Source organism: Equus caballus, chromosome 1 (assembly GCF_041296265.1).
Source record: "Equus caballus isolate H_3958 breed thoroughbred chromosome 1, TB-T2T, whole genome shotgun sequence".
Lineage (NCBI taxonomy): Eukaryota > Metazoa > Chordata > Mammalia > Perissodactyla > Equidae > Equus > Equus caballus.
In genome coordinates this window covers 132663042-132684830 of record NC_091684.1, presented here as the reverse complement: position 1 = coordinate 132684830, position 21789 = coordinate 132663042, and the positions used below count along the sequence as shown (strand labels likewise).

At 51.4% G+C, this 21789-nt stretch overlaps 1 protein-coding gene and 1 long non-coding RNA gene across 10 annotated transcripts; one reads left to right on the top strand and one right to left on the bottom strand.

Moving 5' to 3' along the window:
* The first annotated feature begins 3195 nt into the window (after positions 1 to 3195).
* On the top strand, positions 3196 to 4641 carry LOC138924514 (uncharacterized). The gene is made up of 2 exons (XR_011439453.1): positions 3196 to 3508; positions 3685 to 4641. It is a non-coding gene; the product is annotated as an uncharacterized lncRNA (long non-coding RNA).
* A 6454-nt stretch (positions 4642 to 11095) lies between these two features.
* Positions 11096 to 20039, bottom strand: STOML1 (stomatin like 1). Of its 9 annotated transcripts, none has more exons than XM_070269216.1 (7): positions 19953 to 20039; positions 18136 to 18242; positions 16911 to 17060; positions 16398 to 16601; positions 13194 to 13389; positions 12505 to 12714; positions 11096 to 12009 (listed from the first exon to the last, which is right to left on the bottom strand). In XM_070269216.1, exons 3-7 carry the CDS (start codon positions 17037 to 17039, stop codon positions 11816 to 11818), a joined length of 933 nt encoding a protein of 310 aa, XP_070125317.1. In that variant the 5' UTR covers positions 17040 to 17060; positions 18136 to 18242; positions 19953 to 20039; the 3' UTR covers positions 11096 to 11815. The 9 variants fall into 9 exon arrangements, with proteins under 9 accessions (XP_070125317.1, XP_023509708.1, XP_005602997.1 ...); XM_023653940.2 differs by having other exon boundaries at positions 12505 to 12717; positions 19953 to 20030; XM_005602940.4 differs by having other exon boundaries at positions 12505 to 12717; positions 19771 to 20013.
* Between the last annotated feature and the right edge of the window lie 1750 nt (positions 20040 to 21789).

Below are 21789 nucleotides of genomic sequence, written 5' to 3'. Positions count from 1 at the left end.
GGTAGGGGCAAATTAAACTAGACAAACCATCAACTAGTCCAGTCAAGAAAAATAATAATACAAAACATGAGTTTAGAAAGGGAATGTTAACACAGCCATGGAGATGACTTTTGAAATTTAAGAGAATAGTCCATACAACTCCATGCTTATAAATTGGAGTGTTTCAACATTAAATAATAATATTTAGGAACATATTTGTAAATTCCAAAATTGACTCAATGAGTGAAAGACCAATAATCACAGAAGAAATGTTGACAGCTCTAAAAAAGACACGAGACGTAGAGAGTTTTAACACGAATTCTTCCAAACTGGAAGAACAGGTCATTTCTACGTTATTTAGACTCCTCTGGAGCATGAGGGGGCAATGATGGATTGATTTTATGAAGCTAACATAATCCTGACATCCAAATCTGACAAAGATAGCCATCCCACCCACCCTCTTCACAATGACAACCGCAGACCAACTTTACTCTTGGCAATAGATACAAAGGCCTGGATAGGGGGCCAGCAAATGGAACCCTGTGTTACCGTGTTGTCTAATGCAGTCATTGCCCACAATTATCCCACACCCAGTGTTTGCTGTGCTTCCCTGCATCCCTGATCTGTGCTGGGACAAAACTGGAACCCGTATCTGGACCCAGGCAATATGGACCCAACATTCACTTTGTATGATCCTAAGTGCTCTTCTCAGGAAGCAGGGAGAGTAAAATGAGGCAGGTGCACAAAGCTTGCAAAAATACAAAGGCTACAGCTTGAATTGCTGCTGCTTGCTGGAAACTGTGGTCAGTTGGAATACCCCATGAGGCTGATAATTTGTCATTTCTTTTCCTTTTTGAGAAGTTCTTACATGTTTGTTTGTTTTTAAATAAGTTCCATTCTCTGCTTTCTCCCTGCTGCCTTGGGTAACATCTGGATGAATAATGAGGTCCTGATGGAATTCCCTCGTTGCTCTATCAATACGCAGACCCCCAAAATGCTGGGGGACAGTGCCTGCAGCAAGCTGAGCAACCGGATCCAGGGGCCAGGATACTTCATCCAGCTGGCAGTGCACCCACACCAGATGGGGGAGGGGGGGCTTCACCTCTGGGGACCCAGAAGCCTGGGAGCTTCTCAGCCAGGAAACTGGCCGTCACTGCCCCTGGAGGCCAGCAGAGGGTGCAGAACTCTATTCCCAGGATATGCGACATCAAAGGCCACTTCATTTCTGATTCACAACTATTGTCTCTTTCAGTTTTTAAATATAATTCAGGTATACTAAGGAGTAATTTGCATGCAGTGAAATTCACCCATTTTAGGTATACAGTTTGATGAGTTTTGACAAGTAGGTGCAGTCGTCGAAACCCCCCACAATCAAGATGTAAAGTAGTTCTATCTCCCTTAAAAGTTCTCTCATCCCTCTTTGCAATCAATTTTCTACCCCCACCCCAACCACTGGCAACAACTAACCCACTTTCTGCCCCTATAGTTTTACCTTTTCCAGAATCTTATATAAGTGGAATCATACAATACATGCCTTTTGTATCTGCCTTCTTTCATTTAACATAATGTTTTTGAAATTCATCCATGTTGTTGTGTGTATCAATAGTTTGTTCCTTTTCATTGCTGAGTAGTATTCCGTTGTGTGGACCACAATTTTTTTTTTCATTTACCAGAAAATGAGTATTTGGATTGTTTCCAGGTTGGGGCCATTGTGAAGAGAACTACTGTAAACATTCACATATAGGCCTTTGAGTGGACATACATTTTCATTTTTCTTGGGAAAATACCTAGGAATGAGTTCACTAAGTCATGTGATAAGTGTATGTTTAACTGTACAAGAAACTGCCAAACTGTTTCCCAAAGTGGCTGTTCCTCCACAAAGTGGCTGTTGCCAACACTTCACATTGGCTTTTTTTAAGCCATTCTAGTAGGCATGTAGTGGTATTTAATTGCAGTTTTAATTTTCATTTCCTTAATGACTAATAATGTTAAGCATCTCTTCATGTACATATTTTCCATTATCTCATTTTTGATGAAGTTTCTGTTCAAATCCTTTGCCTGTTTTTAATTGGCTTGTCTGTCTTACTGAGTTGGAAGAGCTCTTTATCTATTCTGGATACAAGTCCTTTATCAGTTTTGTGTTTTGCAAATATTTTCTCCCAATCTGTGGTTTGCATTTTCATTTTCTTGCTAGTATCTTTGGAAAAGCATAAGTTTTTAATTTTGGTGACAGCCAGTATAATCATGTTTTTTCTTTTCTGGATCGTACTGTTTGTCCTCTCTAAGAAATCTCTACCTAAACAAGGTCACAAAGATATTCTTCTATATTTTCTAATATAAATATGTGATACTATAATTTTCCTCTAAACCCTGCTTTAAATTGTGTCCCACAAATTTTGATATGTGGTGTTTTTATTTTCATTTAATTAAAATATTTCTAATTACTCTCACTGTTTCTTCTTTAACTCAAGAGTTATTTAAAAGTGTGTGGTTTAACTTCTAAAAATTTGCTCTTTTCCAGATATCTTCTGCTTATTGATTTATAGTTTAATTTTATTATGGTAAGAAAACATACTGTATTATTTTAATTATTTTTAATTTGTTGAGGTTTGTTTTATGGCTCAGACTATGGTCTGTCTTGGTGCAGTTGCATGTGCTCAAAACGAATGTGTATTCTGCTCTTGTTGGGTGGAGTGTCCTATAAATGTCAGTTGGGTTAAGCTGGTGAACACTGTTATTCAAGTTATCCAGATCCAGCCTGATTTTCCGTCTACTCGCTCATTATATGAAGTATCAACAGAGAAGTGGATCTGTCTATTTCTCCATTCAGTTCTATCAGTTGTAATTGTATGTATCCTGAGGGTCTGTTCTCCAGTGCATACACATTGAGGTTGTTTTTCCTCTTGATGAACTTGACCTCTTTATTTTTATGTATTGTCCCTCCTTATCCTGGAAATAGTCTCTCTTCCAAACTCTGTTTCTACTCAGTCTCATGTTAATATAGACACTTGAGTTCTCTTTGGATCAGTGTTTGCATGGCATGTCTTTCTTTCATTCTTTTACTTTTAACATATCTATGTCTTTATATTTATAGTAGGTTTCTTGTAGACAGCCTTGTGTTCCAGAGGGTTTTTCTGGCTGTTCCACCTTCAGCCTTCAGAGGTCCCCGCCCGCCTACACCACAGAGGTCCCTCTGCGTGCTCTTGCTCTCCCCCTAGTGGTAGACTGCTGTTACTGTTTCTCGGTTCTCCTGGCCCCAGACTCACAGAGCCTGTGCACCTGGAAATCGGAGAGAGGGGCCCTCGGCAGTGTTCCTGACCACGCCTTGTATCTCTGGTGTATCTTAGGAGAGCTTTTCCTGCCCCTCCCACAGGGCCAAGCAGCGGCGTTTACTTTTATCCTCACCGCAGATGCAGTGGATCTTGGTTTCTGCCTCCGCCAGACGCAGTGGATCAGACTCTGCTGCACAGCCGCCCCCCCGCCCCCCGCGCCTCACAGTTTTGTTTGAGAGAACCTCCCCGAGAAGCAGGTGAGGTTGTGTGCCCGCCCTCCAGCTGCAGATAATCGCGTTTTGCATGTTTGTGCCACGGCGGGGGGCGGGGAGGGGCCTCCCCCCTCTTCCGCCTGGGACAGAAAGGGGAACAAACTCTCTCCCACCCCCTGCTTGCTCTCCCAAGGCAACAGCTGTCCTGTCTTTCCTCGCAGGCCCTTGTCACTCTTTGGAATTCAGTTCTCTTGGTTGCCTACTACGACCTCAAGCTCTCTGATGGATTTTAAAAATTATAGTTTTGCAGATTATCTGGCTTTTTCTTGTTGGAATGGGAGTGACATTCTCCCGTGGCCTTCTGCCTCCTGAGAGGAAGCGGAACTCTTCTTTTTCACTTTTAATACATGCGAATAGAGGCCGGGCCTAGCAGAGCGGTTAAATTCAGCGCTCTGCTTCACCACCCAGGGTTTCACAGGTTAGAATCCTGGGCACGGACATGGCACGGCTCATCCGGCCCTGCTGAGGCGGTGTCCCACATGGCACAACTAGATGGACCCACAGTTAAAAATACGCAACTATGTACTGGGGGACTTTGGGGAGAAGAAGGAAAAATAAAATCTTAAAAAAAAAAAATTTCATGTGAATAATCAAAGCGGTTTCCAGGCAAAGGAGTTTCCAGGCACTGAGTGCCCTGTGAGTCATGCCGAAGGCCTTCTAAGGCGGTGGTGGTGGCTTACACTCTCTCACGGGGTTTCTCATTTCCCCATAGTTTAGGTTGTGTTTGCTGTCACTGTAGCTGCCATTTGCTGAGCCCTACTCGGCCCCAGCACTATTCTAAGTGTACGAGCTCATTTCAAATCATCCCTGACTCCTCTCTCCTCTCTCACAACCATGTCCAATCTGTCAGGTGATCCTTCGGCTCTGTCTTCAAAATATAACCCGTTCCATTTAGAACTAAAAATGGACTTACCAAGGGCCCAGCAATTGTCCTTATCCCAGAGGAAGGAAGGCTTATTTTTATGGAGGAACTTGTCCACCGTGTTCATAGCAGCTGGATTTGTAACAGCCCAAATCTGGAAATTACTCAGATGTCCTTCAAAAGATGACTGGCTAAATACATTGTGGTCCATCCATCCTGGAGAATACTACTTGGCAATAAAAATGAATGAACTGTTGATACGAGCAATAAGTTGAATGAGTTTCCAGGGTATTATGCTGAGTGAAAATGTCAGCCCCAAAAGGATACAAACGGCATGATTCCACTTATAGAGCAATTGTGAGTGACATCATTATACAGATAGAATACAGATTAGTGGCTGTCAGAGGTTAGGAATAGGAGGGGAGGGGTGTGGCTATGAAGGGGTGACATGAGGGATGTCTTGGTGATGGTATAGTCAAGCATCTTGATCGTTGTGGTAGTTACTCCCGGCTACACGTGTGACAAAAGTGCGTAGAGCTACACACAAACACACACAAATGGTTGCACGTATAACTGGTGAAATCTACGTAAGCCATGTGGGTCGTGCAAATGTCAATTTCTTGGTTTTGGTATTGTGGTGTGGTTATACGAGATGTTGGGGGGTGGCTGGGGTAGGGGTACTTGGGACTTTGTGCATTTCTTTGCAACCTCCTGTGAATCTATAATTATTTCAGAATAAAAAGTTTAAAATACATATAACCAGAATCCAACCCCTTCTAATCACCTGCCCTGCTACCAGCCTGGTCTAAGACACTGTCATCTCTTGCCTGGATTATTGCAATGACCTCTTAATGGGTCTTCCTGCTTTTACATGAGGTCTGTTCTCAACAGAGCAGCTTTTAAAATGTAAGGCAGGGGCCGGCCCAGTGGTGCAGCGGTTAAGTTCGCATGTTCTGCTTCTCAGCGGTTCTGGGTTCGCCAGTTTGGATCCCGGGTGCAGACATGGCACCGCTTGGCAAAAGCCATGCTGTGGTAGGCATCCCACATGTAAAGTAGAGGAAGATGGGCACGGATGTGAGCTCAGGGCCAGTCTTCCTCAGCAAAAAGAGGAGGATTGGCAGTAGTTAGTTCAGGGCTAATCTTCCTCAAAAAAGAAAAAGTAAGGCAGTTTCTGTCATTTGTGGAAGTAAGTGAAGACCAACCAAATGAGAAAAGCAAAGGCGATTTATTCAGAGCTTGGGACAGCAAGGGAGTCAGCCCCCACCCCGCCCTGCCACTTGTATTTTGGCAGAGACTCAAAGGCAGACAGAGGCACGGGAAAGCTTTATGGTGGGAAAAGGCAGGGCTGTGGGTGACCAGAGGCTGGTGGCCTAGGGAAGATGGAGGTGGGCTGACCAGAAGTGGGCATCCTGTGTGATTGATTAGGGCACATATTTGGCTTTCTCTGCTTGGTCCTAAGTTGGAAGCAGGGAAAAAAATTAGGGAACCTGTCAGTTATTAATTGAGTCCTGACCTTTTGGGGCCAATTGTTCCAGAAGTTATTGTTCAGCTTCCTGGATTGTCACTAGAGACAGCAGGCTGGCTTCCTGGGTCTGTCGTTGGAGAGAGGGCATTGGTTTCCTGGGCAGAAGGCTGCAGGGTGCGAGTCAGAGTTCTGTTTCTATATGTGGTCTGGCCATTATCTGTGTATACTCACGCTCCTCCACTAGAACTCTCTAGTGATGCACAGAGAGTCCTCACGATGGCCTACAAGGACCAACAGGAACTGGGCCCATTTTCTCCTCTCACTTCATCTCCTCCCAACTCTCCCCCACTCTCCACTCCAGCCACACTTGCCTCCTTGCTGTTCTAGAACATGCCAGACTCTCTCCCGAGGCACTAACATACTATATGACTTCCTTTTTTTTTTTTTTTTGAGCAAGATTAGCCCTGAGCTAACATCTGCTGCCAATCCTCCTCTTTTTGCTGAGGAAGATTGGCCCTGAGCTGACAGCTGTGCCCATCTTCCTCTATTTTATATGTAGGATGCCTGCTGGAGCATGGCTTGATAAGTGGTGCTTCGGTCTGTGCCCAGGATCCGCACCAGTGAACCGCTGGCTGCCACTGAAGCAGAGCACACAGACTTAACCACTGTGCCAGCGGGCCAGCCCCTGACTTCCTTATATATAATACTTATTGTTCATGTCTAGCTCTCCCAACTTGCGTGTAAGTTCCACAAGGATGGGGTCTCAACCGGTTTGTTCACGGCTGTCCCAGCACCTGGGACCTTGCCATGTCCAGCACACAGTGAGTGCCTAGTACGATTTTTCTGAATGAATGAGTGAATGACTATGCACCTGTGTGTTATTTAATAACATCTACTACTTTTTACTGGGTGCTTAGAGTTCACTGGGTACTGTGCTAAGTACTTTCATATATTATCCCATTTTTTTTCATTATAGCTCTCCTATGGGTTAGTTATCAGGGCTACTTCTTTTTGAGGTAAGGTAGTCCCAAGGGACACTGCCAGCATCTTTGAGCTTCTCAGGGACCTACGTAAATGTTTAAAACCTGAGAAAATTCCTGGCTCCAAAATGTCAACTACAGAATAGCCCAAATTATAAATGTTTAATCAAATGTCTACAAAATGTCATCAATTGTTAATTTCTGTTATTAATTCTGTGCCAACATCTGTAATTATGAAATGTAATTTCACAAGGAATTCATTACATTTGGAAATAATTTGTAGGTTAGGTTTTCTTTAAACTCTGTGAGCACTTCAAGAATACAAATGAATGCCCAGGGAATGCTGAGAACTCACAGATAATTCTACGGTAAACGAATTACTTTTAGCTGAATAATTCCCAAGGCAAACTTACAAAAAGCACTTCACCTTATTTTACCGTAATGTGTTATATTTAATGTAGGATTTCTGTGCATTTCAATAATTGAGGAGGAACCTCCAAAAGTAAGAGCACCTCATCCTAGGAAGGTCTTAAAATGGCCTTTGATATAACTGGCTCCGTTTTACAGATTTAGTCCCATAATCTGCAGTTTCCTGGTCACACCAGTCAACCCTCCCAATTTCTCCTGGCCAATTCCTACCCCCCATCACTTCAAAGTCCACCCTGGGCCTGGGTACACACAGGGGTGTGTGTGTGTGTGTACGTTTATGGGAATGGTCAGACAAGGTGAACGCTTCCCAGGACTGGGCTCAGGCTCTGGTTCCACTCTCCACTAAGCTCCAGTGCCCCCTAGGACCCTTCTAGCCCTTGAAAGCGCCATCTGGAACGAGAAAACCAGCTATCCTCCAAATCGCCACAAGGTGGTGCCACAAGCTCATGACTGGGCTTCTGTGGGCTCCCTCCAGCGAGACAGGAGACCCAGACCAGGGAGCCAAGGCCCCCCTGGAGGCCCCTGGGTGCCCTCCCCAGGCTTCTCCTCCTCAGGGGTGACTCTGGCCCCACCAGGGCGACCTGCATGGCTTTGTTTTCACCACTGTGGCAGGCACCGCGGTTTGACCCCTACTCCTTCCCTCTGTCCCTATCTCCCTGTGGTTTGTCTCCCTTGTTCGCCTTCCAGCCTGCTGCTCCCTCTCCCTCATCCTCTGTCTCTGTCTCTGTCTCTCTCCATCTCTCTCCCTCTGTCTCCGTCTCTGTTTCTCCCCCTCCTTCTCCCTCTGTCTCTGTCTTTGTCTCTCCTCTCTCCCAATCCCCATCTCTTTCTCTCTCTTTCTCCCCTCTGTCTGTCTCTTTCTACCTCCATCTTCCTCAACAAATCTGATACTCCTTCATCTTATGCCTCAAGTTAATTTTAAAAACCAGTTGCTGGTGTTACATGGCAGACATTGTGCCAGGCTCTGGAATTTGGATGAAAGCAGTTGGAGTCCTAGTGCAGTGGATCACCTCCCAGCAGAGAAGGACTGTGGTAGGCAAGTCCCTTTTATCCTCAGCCTCCTCCCCTCCCTTCCCCTCCCTTTCCCCTCTCCTCCCCTCTTCTCTCCATTCCTCTCTCTCCTGGCTGAGAGGCAGAATCTGGGGCAGTAAAGATGGGGGCCTGCACCCATACAGTGGAGAAAGCCATGAAATATTCTGGAAATCCAAGTCTTAAAAAGCAATAATCAATTGAACAACATCAACAAAACTACACTGAGATGCAATTTCTCACTTATTAGACTGTCAAAAAATCCAAAAGTTTAATAACAACACACTGTGTTGGCACGGCTATGAGGAAAAACACACTCTCAATCACTAACAATGGAAGTGTAAATGGAATGACCCCCAAACAGGGCAATATTTATTAAATTACAAATGCTTTGACCTAGCAATTTCCCTTCTAGGATTTTATTCTACAGATAAACTCAACCACAGGTGAAACAGCATATGTTAAAAGTTATTACTGCAACATTGTTTGCAATAGCAAAACACACAAAAAAATCTAAATGTCCATCAATGCAAGACAAGTTAAATCAATTATGATACATCCATACGCTGGAATCCTGTGTAACTACAAAGCCGAATGGGGAAGGTCTGTGTGCTACCGTGGAAAGATCCTGAAGGGACAATGTTAAGTGAACGAAGCAACACTGTATAAGCTATGTCGCCATTTGTATTTAAAAAATGTCCAGAAAATGTATATTTGGGTTTTCTTGTATACGTATTAAAAAAAACTTCTGGAAGAATAACCAAGAAAATAATACCAGGGATACTGGTTTGGAGAAAGGTGGGGAAATATGTGGAGTCAGGAGGATGTGGGACAATTTTCATAATATGCCTTTTTAATCTTTAAAAATCTTTGAACCATGTGACTATATTAGCTATTCAAAATTTACCTACTTAAAAAATAGCACCGTGGCCGGCCCTGTGGCCGAGGGGTTAAGTTCGTGTGCTCTGTTCGGTGGCTCAGGGTTTCAGCGGTTGGAATCCTGGGTGCGGACGTGGCATTGCTCATCAAGCCATGCTGAGGCGGCGTCCCACATGCCACAACTAGAAGGACCCACAACTAAAAATACAGAACTATGTACCAGGGGGCTTTGGGAGAAAAAGGGAAAATAAAATCTTTTAAAAAAAAGCATCAAAATAATGTATTATATATTAATATGTCCTCATAGCATAATATAACCATTTTAATTATCATTCATCAGGTTATCTTGAAGAAAAAAATAACATGTATGACGTGTCTCGTCCAGCGCGGGGACATATTTGGCACCCAGTGAGTGGGTGATTTTGCTTCCGCCTCCTACTTTAGGTTCCAGTTCCCCAAACCGGGGGGGTGGGCACAGCTGCCTCTTCTGTCTGTGTCCTCCCAGGGGCTTCCCCTCTGCCATGTCTTCTCTCATCGCCCATGGGGCTGCAAGTCTCAGGCATCACGTCCTCTGGAGGCCTTCTCTGGTTATCAGGTACCCTCTCCCTCCCTCCCCACACCTTGACCCTGTTGGGTGACCCCTCTTGTCCCCTGAGGACTGCAGGTCTGCTCAGTCCTCCAAAGCCCAGGGGCCCTTGAACCTGTGGGCACCCTCTCCTGGAGCGCTGGTCCCCCCCAAGGAATGAGCTCCCCTCGAGAGGACGGGGGCAGTCATGGCTGGCCACAGGCCTTGTTCTCCACCCACTTAGACATCCAGAAACATTAAGGTGATCCTCCCATGCTCCGAAAATAAAAATCTGAGATGTTTCCATTTCCCCTAAGCTTTCATGAGGAAAGTACCTGGGGCTTCCTCGTTAACACTTGGTGGGCACTGTGTGGTAGCGATGGAGGAAACACGGATCGCTCACACAGGAAGCTGGTGGTCCAGCAGGGAGGGCAGGCACTTACGCAAGAACAGTGACCAGACACGGGGACTGGGCACAACGACAGCCCCGAAGTGGAGGGGAGCCCAGGCAAGAGGAGAGAGGACCATGCCCCACCAGGCCTCAAGGGTGGTGGGAAGGTGGCCGTTGGGCCTGGAGGGAAGGCCCCGCCTGGGCATCCTCCCGTTAGCGGAGAGAGGGCTGGAGCAGGGGCAGCAGGCTGGGGCTCTGGCCCTCTGGGAAGAGGCCCTGGAGCTGAGACCTGAACCCAAGGGCGGTGCAGTCTGTGCTGGAAGGACCTCCAAGAGAAGGAACAGGCACCGGCAGGAACAAAAGGGCACACTGGACAGAGCCTGGTGCCGAGGAAGCTGGAGAGGGCCCTGTGGAGGAGGCCTGGTGCCAGAGGACAAGCCAGAGGCTGCTCCTCGAAGGGGAGGCTTGGGCTTCTGTGGAGGTTTTTCACAGGCCTCTTCAGGAAGTGAGAGTCCTTTCTTGGGGTCCCTGGGGTTTGGGCTGGAGCACCAGAGCAGAAGGTTGGCTAAGCTTCCGGGCTGGGCCCAGGCCAGACCTCCGTGGCCCGTTTCCTCACTTCTGCTGCTGGAGGAACAGTGACCAGGTACAACAGGAGGGAAAGGTGAGAGCAGGCCCAACTCCTCTCTTGAATGTGACACAGCCCCCACCCTGCCCCTCATTAGGTTCCTGTCTGTGGGACCAGCTCTGCCACACCCTACCCCCTTTCCCAGCAAACCTCTCCTGACTATGAAGAGGAACAGAGTGTCCTGTGCCTGCCCCAGGGCTTTGAGACTCTCAGCAGCAAGGGGAACTATGGGTGATTCAAGAGCATCATGAGGACCCGTGTCAGCTTCCGGCGCCCTGGTCTGGTAGGGGCATCGCTTCAGGGCCTGTCCTACCCACCACCCCCACCATGCCCCCATTTGTCTCCAATACATTGTAAACACCACATTTATTAGAGGTTTTCAAACCTCTGGTAAGAAACCTAGGAACGGCAGGGCTCTCCTTCATGCTGCCCTGGGCCCCAGCCCCCCAGGCATGCAGGACGGAGCTGGTAGCCGAGTCAAGATGCCTTCAGGAGCAGGCCCAGGGGAGGAGCAGGCCCCACGCTTTCCCATTCTTACCCCCCACTAGCCTTGGCCTGGGCTGAGATCAGGAGGGCAGACCCAGCTCGAACCCCAGCCCCCTGCTCCTCTCGGTGGCCGCCTCCCCGCCCCCCAGCCTCTCTGATCCTCCACTCTGGAGCCTGCAGCCTGTGTCACATGCTTTGCTCCTTCACATGTGGACCAAGCCAGAGGCTGTCAGGCTGTTTCTGTGGGCCCTGCCTCTCCAGTCAGGGAGCCAGCAGGGCAGAGCAGGCCTGGCTCCTGTCCTTATACTGTGTACTCAGCTCAGGGCGGGGTGCTCGGCAGGGGCCCAGGATGGGCAACAGCTTGTCCAAAGACCCACTGTAGGCAAGAACGGCAGGGCAGCCTGACTTAGCTTCTTCCAGCTCCAGTGTCTCCCAGTCTCCATTTATTGGCTCCTGGCTGGGCCTGAAACTCCTCATGGCCTCAATAATCCAAGGTACAGTGCCAATGCCTCCTCCTCCAAGACGTCCCCCTGGCTTGGTGCCAGGTTCGGGGCTAGGCTATCGATGGTCAGCCAAGGCTGCTACTTCAAGGCCCTGAGGACAGCCTCCAGCTTCATGGCCACGGCCAGGTCACCCTTCACCTTCAGCCGCCCGCTCATGTATGCCCCCAGTGGTCGCAGCTCTCTGCACAACAAGGCCCGCAGGTCCGCCTCGGCCATCTCCACCACCACGTCAGGAATGCCGTTGGGCACCCCGTGTCCCACACTCCCTTGCCCTATTGGGGGAAAGAAAACTGAGCATTAGTAGGGGGACAGCTGGATGACAGGGGAAGAAGGGGTTCGCATGTCCCACTGGGAAGAGTGAAAAGTAGTGGCTAAGAGTTCAGGTTCTAATACGCTGGGTTCAAGTCCTGTTGGCTGTGTGAGCACTTAGAGCCTCAGTTTCCAACAGTCCCCAGGTCCCAGGCCCCTGGTGAGCAGCAGTGGGGAGAATACACTGAAGGGGTCAGCCGGGGCCTGGCACCGGGAGGCCTGCAGCACGCGAGCACTCCTGCGGTGGGAAGCTTGGCTACTGAGATGTCCTGCTGACGAGGACGTGGCAGGGAGACATGGCCTGAACAACCACAGTCTGCACATGGTGTCTGAGCCCCTGACTGCTACGGGTCCGCCTGAAACTGTTGGCAGGAGCAGGGGGCAGTCTTCAAAAGGGCCCCAGGGCAGCAGGCTCCAAGTAACCTGGGTGGGAGGAGGGGCAGGGAGGGCAGCTGCACCTGTAGTGAGGTCCAGGAAGTAGGTGCTCTGGGTGCCACTGGGCAGGGTGACATTGAACTGGTAGCAGGCCCCAACTTGGCTGACCAGGGCCTCAGACAGGAAGGGCTGCAGAGCAGTCAGCAGCCCCTCGGCCACAGGCTGCTTCAGGGTGGGCCCAGCACCAACGTGAGGGGCAGGCGGCTCAGCTTCGCTCACCATCTCCAAGGTGTCTGCTGGGGGTGCCAACAGGGTTGGAAAGGGAGACAAAGAGAAGGAGGTCAATGTGCTGCCAAGGTCAGGATCACTGTGGCCTCCATACCTTTGTGGCAGTTCCCCCTCACATCCCCTTGAGGCCCGTGATCTACTTCTTCTGCTGAGAAGCCACACTTGAGCTTCAGCCTTCGCTCTCAGCCCCACTTTCTAAGCTACTCCACCCCTGAAGGTAAAACTCTCTGCCGGGTGCTGTTGTTTCCTCCTACAGAGGTTCCAGAGGCCTCCACATACTCACAGACACTTACAGACACCTGGGCTCTTCTCACTGCCTTAGCTCTGGTGAGCTCTAGAATCAAGGTGACTGGAACAGCTGGGCAGGGGGTGCACTACACAAAGGTGCTTGGTTAAGGGAGCAAGTAGCAAAGCTCAGCCTGTGCCGCACACCAAGCTATGTGCCGTAGTGAGCACCTCCACCCACCTCCTCAAGGCTCCTCACCTGGCCCCAGAGGTGAGGCACCTCCTGCCACTGAGGACATGCTTCCTCCAAGGAAGTGGAGGGCCAGCTGCTGGAGGGTGCTGTCCAGGCTGGGCCCAGCCGGGCTGTCCTGGGGTGGCTGGAGCACAGCCTCCACTGCCAGCTCCATGCGGTCCACCTCCAGCCCCCAGGCCCTGGTCACATCGTTGATCTCCAGCTGGAAGACAGTGTGGGGAGAAATGGAATTCGTTCAACAAGGCCTTCTGGATCACCTTCTTTGGGAGGCTGGAATGGGCACACATGGACACAGCAGTGTATGAGGCCCCCCTACGTGCCCTTGAGAAGGTCCCAGCCAGGGAGCACAGGCAGAGGGCTGCTACAACCCAGGAGTGGGCAGCTGGCAGTGAGCAACCAAGAGACAGCCGAGGCCCAGGGCGTAGGCCCGGGCAGGGAGGGGGAGTGAAGCCGGAAGGAGGAGTTCTCCAGGTGAAGGGGCATAAGGGAGCACCCTTCCAGGCAAAAGCCCAGACGGGAGGACCTGGAATGTTCGGGAAACGGCGAGTAACTGTAGTTCCATTTAGCTGGACCCTCCACCGTGGCCTGGGGGCATGGAGACAGCTGGGTCACAGCCGGCTGCATCTGCTCACTTGGATTTATCGTGAGGCACAAGGATCCCCAGGGAGGAGTTCATGAGGGAGGTGACAGAGCAGATTTGCTCATTGGAAAGATTCCCCCGGCTCCTATGGGGACACTGGAGTGGAGGGGCTGAGGGTGGATGCATGGAGACCAACTGCAGGCAGAAATGACCCGAATCTGGTGTCAGGCAGACAGGTGGCTATGAAGCTGGGCTACACCAAGAGGAGGGGCACAACTCTGTAAACTATACGAAGCCATAGCAAGACAGGCAGAGCCACTAGGATTGTTGGTTGCCCGGCTGTCACCTCACTGTCAGGTTTCTGGCGTGGGTTCCTGCATGGCCCCTGCGTGTGGGTGTTCAAGTGGAGAGGATACACAGAGAGAGACACAGACTAGGGGGTGGGCCGGGGAGAGAGAACTTTTTTCTGATACATTAACCCTGAGGGGTCTATGGGAGAGACAACTAACTGTCCAACAGGCAGACGGATAAATGGGTCCAGGGCGCAGGAGAGAGTCGAGGCTGGAGCAGAGTGTTGTGAATAATTAGTGTCCAGAGACAGCAAAAAGCCCTGGATGGATAAGCTCTCCCCAGGAGGTCATAGAGGAGAAGAGGCCATTGACAGAAAACCTGGAAACGAAAGGGCAGCAGAAGAAGGAGGAGTGACCAGGAAGGGGGAGAGGCAGGCGCGTGGGGTAACAGAAGCCAAGGGAAGCAGAGGATCCGAGAGTAGAGAAGGATGGGTCCAGAGTCAAAGGCTGCCAGCAGGTGAAGCAAGGGAAGGGAGGAGGTGCCCCCTGCGCTAGAAAGAGGGAGGTCACCCTGACGTGGCCAGAGCTGACTTGGGAGTGTAGAGACAGGAGGGGAGGAAGAGGAGAAGAGGGGAGTGAGAGCAAGAGGGGGACTGGGGCAAAGGGAGGGCATGTGTCTGCGCAGAAAGGGGAGCAGGGAGGGAGGACGGAGGGAGGGAGCCGAGTCCTGGGCCCAGAGCACCGCCTGGGGTAGGGATGAGCCTCAGACAAAGGCTTCCAATGAGGCAGGAAAAGTAGCACAGACGTATGTAGATGAGTTTGAAGGAGTGACGCTGGAGGAAGCTGAAAGAGTTCCTGTCCTAGAGTGTTTTCTCCTGAGGATTAAGAGGCAAGGCCTGCAGAGTGATGGGTAGGGGCTGAGGGAGGCTGGCCCAGGGCAGTGAGGGGTGAAGCAGCTGGCCTGGAGCAAGCGAGAGGTGGGGAGGGTGCAAACCCTCGAGATGAAAAGGACCCAAAAATGAAAGTGAGGATGAGAAACGGATGCCTGAACCAGCGCCTACAGGAGGGGTGCTGGGTTTCCTGAGAATTCTTCGTAACCACGGGCACTGACCCCACTGTACCTGGTGCCAGCTCAGTCTGGGCAATGGACCCTAAATGACTCCACCATCCTGGTGTGGGACTGACTCCCCCTAACTGCCTCTCCTGGCTTTGCCGCACCAAATCGACGTGCAACAAGGTGAGAGAATCTTTTCTCTTCCTGAAGGTAAATTAAATGGAATATGGCTTCATGGATAAAAATTGTCAACTTGTTGCCTGAGCTGTACAAGACTGAGCACTGGATTAGGGGCAGGGCAGATGTTCCACCTCTGGCCCAGCTCTGCCCTTGACCACGGCTCTGAGAGGCAAGTCAAATAACTTCGGAGCCTTAGTTTCCTCCCTCCAAATAAAACAATAATACTGGCCCTCTTGCAGCAAAATATACAGCTGAGATCCACTAGGGCAGGTGAAAGGACTTCATACACTGTAAACTGCTATGCACAGGAGAGCTACTGTTACCGTCACAGACAGACTGCCACTCCGCTGGCTGATCTACTTCCCGGAAGGACTGAGACCTCCAGGACCGGTATTCCCACACTCCCCTCCTGTCCTCTAACCCCAGTCCCCTGGGGAAGGCAGGGCTGAGGAGAATGAGGGGAAACTCCATCCGTGTTCCTGTCAGGACACGGGAGAAAGCACAAGGGAAGTGTGGTGCAGGGGGCACACCGCCACGGTGTATTCATTTCCACTCCATCTTGTCAAGAAGGGATGTGAGGTGAATTCCAGTGTAGATCATTGCTCATACATGGGGAAGAGGCCAGAAAAAGGTCCAAGTGCCCTCGAGTTCCTTTGTTCGGTTAGAACAAGGAACACAAAACCGCAAAAATGCACCGCAGGGCACGGAATTCCCCAGCAGGTGACTGGGCCAGGAGGGCCCCTGCTCCTTTCACCCACTTGCCTGCCCATGCGACTGCTGAGGGGCCCTGAGGCCCAGCGTTGTCATGGCCACGCCCGCAGAACAGTGAAGGTGAGATCTCAGCAGTCAGAGGCAGACCACGCCCCCATCGGGACCCCTTCCCTTCCCAGGGCAAGTTCGCCCAAGATCGCTATAGGCCCTGACCATCTTCTGTTCCTCAACTCAGAGTTGCACCCAGACCACTAGCTCTTCAAAGGCTGTTACACTCTTGGACATATGGTAAACTGAGGCCCAGAGTGATCTGGTGCTTCGTGCAAAGTGCCCTGGCAGGCAGAGCCAGGCCCAAGTGCCAGCCAACGAACTCTATCGTGTGAGGTGCCGCCTACCAGGAGCTGGTCGCTGATCTTGAGCTTCTCCATCTGGATCTCCCGCAGAGGCCTCTTGAGCAGGGCCTTGGTCATGGCATTCTGGGCCGTCATGCGTGTGGCCGTGTTCAGGTCCTTCACCGTCATCACCGACAGTACCGGGTCCCAGATGCGGAACTGGACGTCGGCCCCCACGGACAGCACAGCCCCATCCTTAGAGGCCAGCTGTAGGGAGAGGCCACGAAGGAGGAGACACTCAAGGGGCTGGGGCTGCAGGGAGGTGTGGCCCACTGAGACCACGCAGCCTGACCCACCCACCTGGTAGCTAGCTCCTCAAGGGCAAAATGGTGTCCCCAGGTGCAGGCAGTTATATATATGGAGCAAAGATGTTCTCCCAGCCTCGGTTTTCTGGTCTTTTCTCTACCCCCCTCTCCCCACCCCTGATGGCTATTTACAGGCCAAGGTATGGCACTCACCATACACTCTGCACAAGCCCCCATTCCCTCTGTCCAGGGGAGCCAAGAAGCCCCTCACCTTGCAGGGAGGGACATTGAAGGCCCGTGTCCTCAGATCCACCCTCTGAAAGGAGTCAATGAAGGGCAGGAGCAGAACCATGCCAGGTCCTTGAGGAGTGCGGATCCGGCCCAGCCGAAACACGATCATGCGCTCGTAGGCGGGCACAATCTGTCCACAATGACAAGGGAAAGAGTTGAAAGTGGGGAGCCTGAGCTGGCAATAACAGGGCCCTCCCCCATGTCTCCCCTGGTCTTCGTCAGTGTGGGGTATCCTTAGCTCTGTTTTCAAATGAGAAAACCAAGACTCTCAGAGGTTAAGTGACTTGCTCAAACATCACACAGCCCCTAAGTGAAACTGGCAAGACTTGAATGTGGTTCTGAAGGACTCCAGAGGCCATGCTCTCAGCTACTACACTGTTTTGACTTGATACTCAGAGAAACTTATCACTTCTACGGTCTGCAGCTAGACATGACTCAAACCAGGAAACCGTCTGCCCTTGAATTAGTTAGGAGAAAAGGTGGGGCTGCTCTAACAGCGACCCAAAGCAAAGGGCTTTGCCAACTTCAGATCCCTGGAGTCCTCAAACTAACATGTCCAAATTGAGAAATGCAGACCAGAGAGGAGAAATGACTTGCCCAAGATCACACAGTATTTGTTTCAAAGGCAGTTTTAGGACCAGGATTTTAGGACCTTCTAAGGACTTCCTTCCAGACCACACCACCCCCTAAGGCTTTCTAGAGCAGGTGACTTGCCTAGGGCCACACCAAGGGCAAGGCCTGCCTGGACTTCCACTTTCCCTGCAGCTTTCAGGTGTGAGCCTCAACTCTAGTTCATCCTTTTCCCATCTGCACCACCCCTTGCTGAAAATGAGGCCTGACTTCCTTTTACTACTCATTACCTGCTTGGCCAAGTTGAGTGTTTTTCATTTCTAATTTAGCCTAACCCAAAGGGAGGAAGAATTGGCATAGACATCTGTACCACCTTAAAGCCAGCGTCCAGACCCCTGGACTGGGGAATTTAGGAAGACTTGTTTCTACCACTTACTATCTCCCAGGATGACTTTGGACACGTCTAAGCCTCAGTTTCCTGATCTGAAAGATGAGAATCAACAATCCTCGCCCAGTCCATTTCACAGAAGTATGGTAACGTAATATTCAGGGGAAGGGGGCAGAGGACTTATCCACCAATGCCAAAGCCCTCGGTGTGGCCCAACCACCCTGGCGGCTCACTCGGTCAGCCTCACCTTCAGGGCAAACCAGCCAGAAACGGGGAAGGTGATCAGCAGCAGCAAGAACCCCAGGAAACTGATGAGGCCGTGGCAGAGGCAGGAGGGCCAGCTCTGAGGTGCATCTGGGGACAAGAGAACAGAGGCAGTCAAAGAACACCAACAGGTCTGGCAGGTCAGGGGCAGGCAGAGTGAACTTGGTCAAGTGTGCCTTTTGCCTCCCTCCCCCTTCAGTGGCTCCTTCCTTCTCTGGGCTCTCAATCTGCCTCCTTGCCTGACACTCCCATATCTTTGGGCAAGTGCTAGTTAAGGACTGTTCCCTCCTCCCACACATCAAAACTAATCTGTGCCAAGTCCTACCCTCACAAGGCCTATTTTCTGCTAGGCAACGGCCATTAGGTCTGAGAAGCCAATCCATGTGATGCTGTCCTCACCAGGCTGAGAGCGGGAGTCAATCCTCTTGTCTGATTTATATTGCCTTCCCATACCTGGCACAGAGCCAGGAGCACCTGGGCCTCTGTAAACATGTGCTGGGTTGAACTTGAAACTGCTGGCATCACACATTCCTCCTCTACCATCAGCCTCAGAGGGGTGCTTTCAAGGAGTCCCTTTGGAGATAATGCCTTAGCCTAAAGGGATAAGGCATTAATGGCTCATCAATAGGAGCCATAGATGAGGGCTAAGACATTCTTTCTCGGCTCACAATTCTTCCCCCTACTTTAGTGCCCTAAAGACTGTCAAATGTGTGCTTCACTTGAAGCTGCTTCAGGTGGGAGGGGGAACTCGGAAGATGTTCATCTGAACCAGAGGTCCTGGCCCCGAGAGAACCAGAACCCCGGATGAAAGTAGAGCTGAGACAGCCCCAGAATCTCGGATGAGGTTATTCTCTGCTCCCCTTCTCCTCCCAGCCTCGGACAGGAAGCAGACAGGAACCTTGCCCAATCCTCCCAAGAACCCCAAACCCTCTAGGCTCTCTGAGCCTCAGGATAGCTGACCCATGTGGCCACTGCAGGAAAGGAAGCCTCGGATAGGGGCAGCTGTCATTACAGGAGGGTCAGGGAGGGACCAAATCCTCCAGGGTTTGGTTACCAGGCTGAGGAATGTGGACTCTGACCTGTGGGCCAAGGGAACCTCTCAAGGCTTTGGAGCAAAAGAGGGCCAGAGCAGACAACAGGCAGCTGAGGGCCTGCCTTTTTGGCCCACCCATCTCCACCAGGTAACAGGGAGATGCTGGAGCTCAGGGCCTCTAGGGTTGTCCCCTGGGGTGAGAATTCTGCAATTTCTCTGCAGCCAAGAGCCCTCAGTGTGCTGGTGACCTCCTATGCCTAGATCTTATTTTCTTCTAGGCAAAATGGGAACTTGCAACGGCTGCCCAGACCTAAAGGGCTGTTAAGGGCCGAGGAGAAATGTGATGGGGCGAGACTTCTTGTAAGATGAGAAAGCTCTGAGGCTGCAGCGTAGCCCCAGGAAGGGTGGATCAGCGCCAGCATCCCATGCCCAATCCAGGCCTTTCGCCACATCGTGTCCCCTCTCGGTCCCTCCTCTTAGAGTGCAAGGGCGCCAGACCGGCTGACTCCTGAGAGGCAGAGACTTCGGGCCCGGGGATGCCGGCCGGTGCCCGCCCCGGGTCCGCCGTGCTGGGTGGCCACTCACCGGCCCCCGGCCCCACGCCGCCCCGCTCCGGGGACAAGCAGCCCTTCTGAGAGCCCAGGAAGCCGAAGCTCGACTGCTGGAATCGGTCAAAGTCCCCCAAGGGCAGCGCCCGATACCCCGACCTGCTGAGCATGGCTCTGGACGCAGGGCACACCCCCGCCCCCGCGCGGAGCCGGGCGCACCTGCCGGCCCTACCCCGCCCCAGCCGGCCGCACCCCGCCCCAGCCGGCCGCCGCTTCCGGCTTTCCCTGCGCCGCAGCGGCGCGGCCGCGGCCAGGAGGAGGAGCGGGCTGGCCCGGCCGGCTCCCGCCGTCGCACCGCGCCCCCTGCGCTGGGAGGCCCGAACTGCGGCCGTAGGGCGAGGAGGGAGGGCGGTCTGCGTTCCTCGGAGCCCGTAGGAGTTCTCGCCTCCTCCTCTGTGCTCCCACTCGGCCTTAGAAAAGGAGCGGGAGGGGAAGTTGGGCCTTGTAGCGGGTTTTTCAGGAGCTGAATGTTCTCCAGAGTCAAGGAAATTCTACCAGCTTCTCAGCACTCCCTCTCCAAACTGACACACTGGGGGGGTGTGGGGAGCCGTTGTCTAGAATTATGGTCTCTCCAGGGCACGGTCAGCAAATTATTCCTCTTCGTGTCCCCACAGCCCAGAAAACGAGGCCTAGCACAAAGTGGATCTCAGTACTTATCTGTTGATCAGGTCACCGAGGTCAAGGCCGGGCGGGAGGGCTTGAACTTTGGCACAAAAAGTAAGAAATTTCCTGTGCAGACCTTGGGGAGCACTGCAGAGTAAGGAATGAGGGGATAGCACAGAGCTACCTGGGTGGGTCAGGCCCTGCAGAGCATCACAGAGGTGAGGCTCAGAAACAGCGTGCCCCTTGGTCCAGGTGCCCAGAGGTATAACTTGCCTTTCCATGGCTTGAGAAAACCCAAACGCAAATAGCAAATTTACTCTGAGAAGCACTAACTTCCAACAGGGTGTTAGGGCAGCTATCTTCCAAAGGGAGCCAAGAAGTTAATAAAGCTGTCCTTGTCTCAGCCACATGCCAGTCCTACCTCCTCAGGCCCCACAGGCCCCCAGCCATAGTCAACTTCCAGGTCCTTTTGTAGATGGCTGCTCACCATCTTTGGCTTTTCCTAGTTGATGGCCTGATTAGGGGTGCTGATCAGGCTGGAGGGTAGGGCAGGCTCCTGAGCCTCACACAGTCCCTGGGAAGTTGAGTCTCTCCCAATGTCCCCTCTATACACACCCCAGACTATAAGTTTTACAAGAGCAAGGCCCAGTCCCCATCCCCTCTAATCTCTTCCAAGCTGGAACTAAGCACAGAATGGGTATACAGGAGTCAGCGCAGTGGTTGGGATGGTCTGAATGGATACACTGGGCACTGGCCCAGTGAGGCCACTTGGAGTTGCATTTTCTGCCCCCACCAGCTGGGGGTCTGGCTTGCTTCTCCACTGGCCAAGAGCTAACTTGCTTTCTCATCACTCTCCTCATACTCATTCACCAGGTCTCCTTCTTCCCTCCCCACCCCCTACTGCCTCAGATTCATCAGCCTTTCCAACTGTCACCCAAGTCATCATCCTGTTCCTCTTATCTCCACTCAGTGTCCTCCCAGTGTCTCTCAGGTTGTCAGAGTGACTGTCCCAACATGCAGAAGGGATCGTGTTGTTCCTTGGTTCCAAACCAACTGTCCCCCGCAGAACTGGTCCATCTTCTTAGCTATGATCTTGCCCAGACCACTCCTGGGCTGACATTGCTCATGGGTCCCCTCTTAGATCTGAAAATAACCAAAACTACTTTCCAAACGTGCTCTCGTATTTCCAACCTCCCTGCCTTTGCACATGCTGTTCTCTCTGAGTGTTCCCCCAATCCCTGAATCCCCTGTGAATTCCCACTGTTCCTCCAAGTCGCAGCTAAAGGATCTCCTTTCCAGCCAGTCCCAATACTTTGTGAAAATCTCAGTTTAGGGACCTGCTCTTCCACTAGATCAGGGGTTCTTCTAAAGGAAGGGCCATGTGTGACTCGTC

What these genes read in the sequence shown, in the direction of transcription:
- STOML1 (XM_023653903.2), bottom strand. Translation starts at nt 19,637, where the DNA reads ATGTGGCGAAAGGCCTGGATTGGGCATGGGATGCTGGCGCTGATCCAC. An exon ending in TCAATGTCCCTCCCTGCAAG is followed by an intron (nt 16,602 to 16,910) that starts GTGAGGGGCTTC and finishes CTCTCCCTACAG; the next exon opens with CTGGCCTCTAAGGATGGGGC. An exon ending in TGCCTCACCTCTGGGGCCAG is followed by an intron (nt 12,718 to 13,193) that starts GTGAGGAGCCTT and finishes TGGCACCCCCAG; the next exon opens with CAGACACCTTGGAGATGGTG.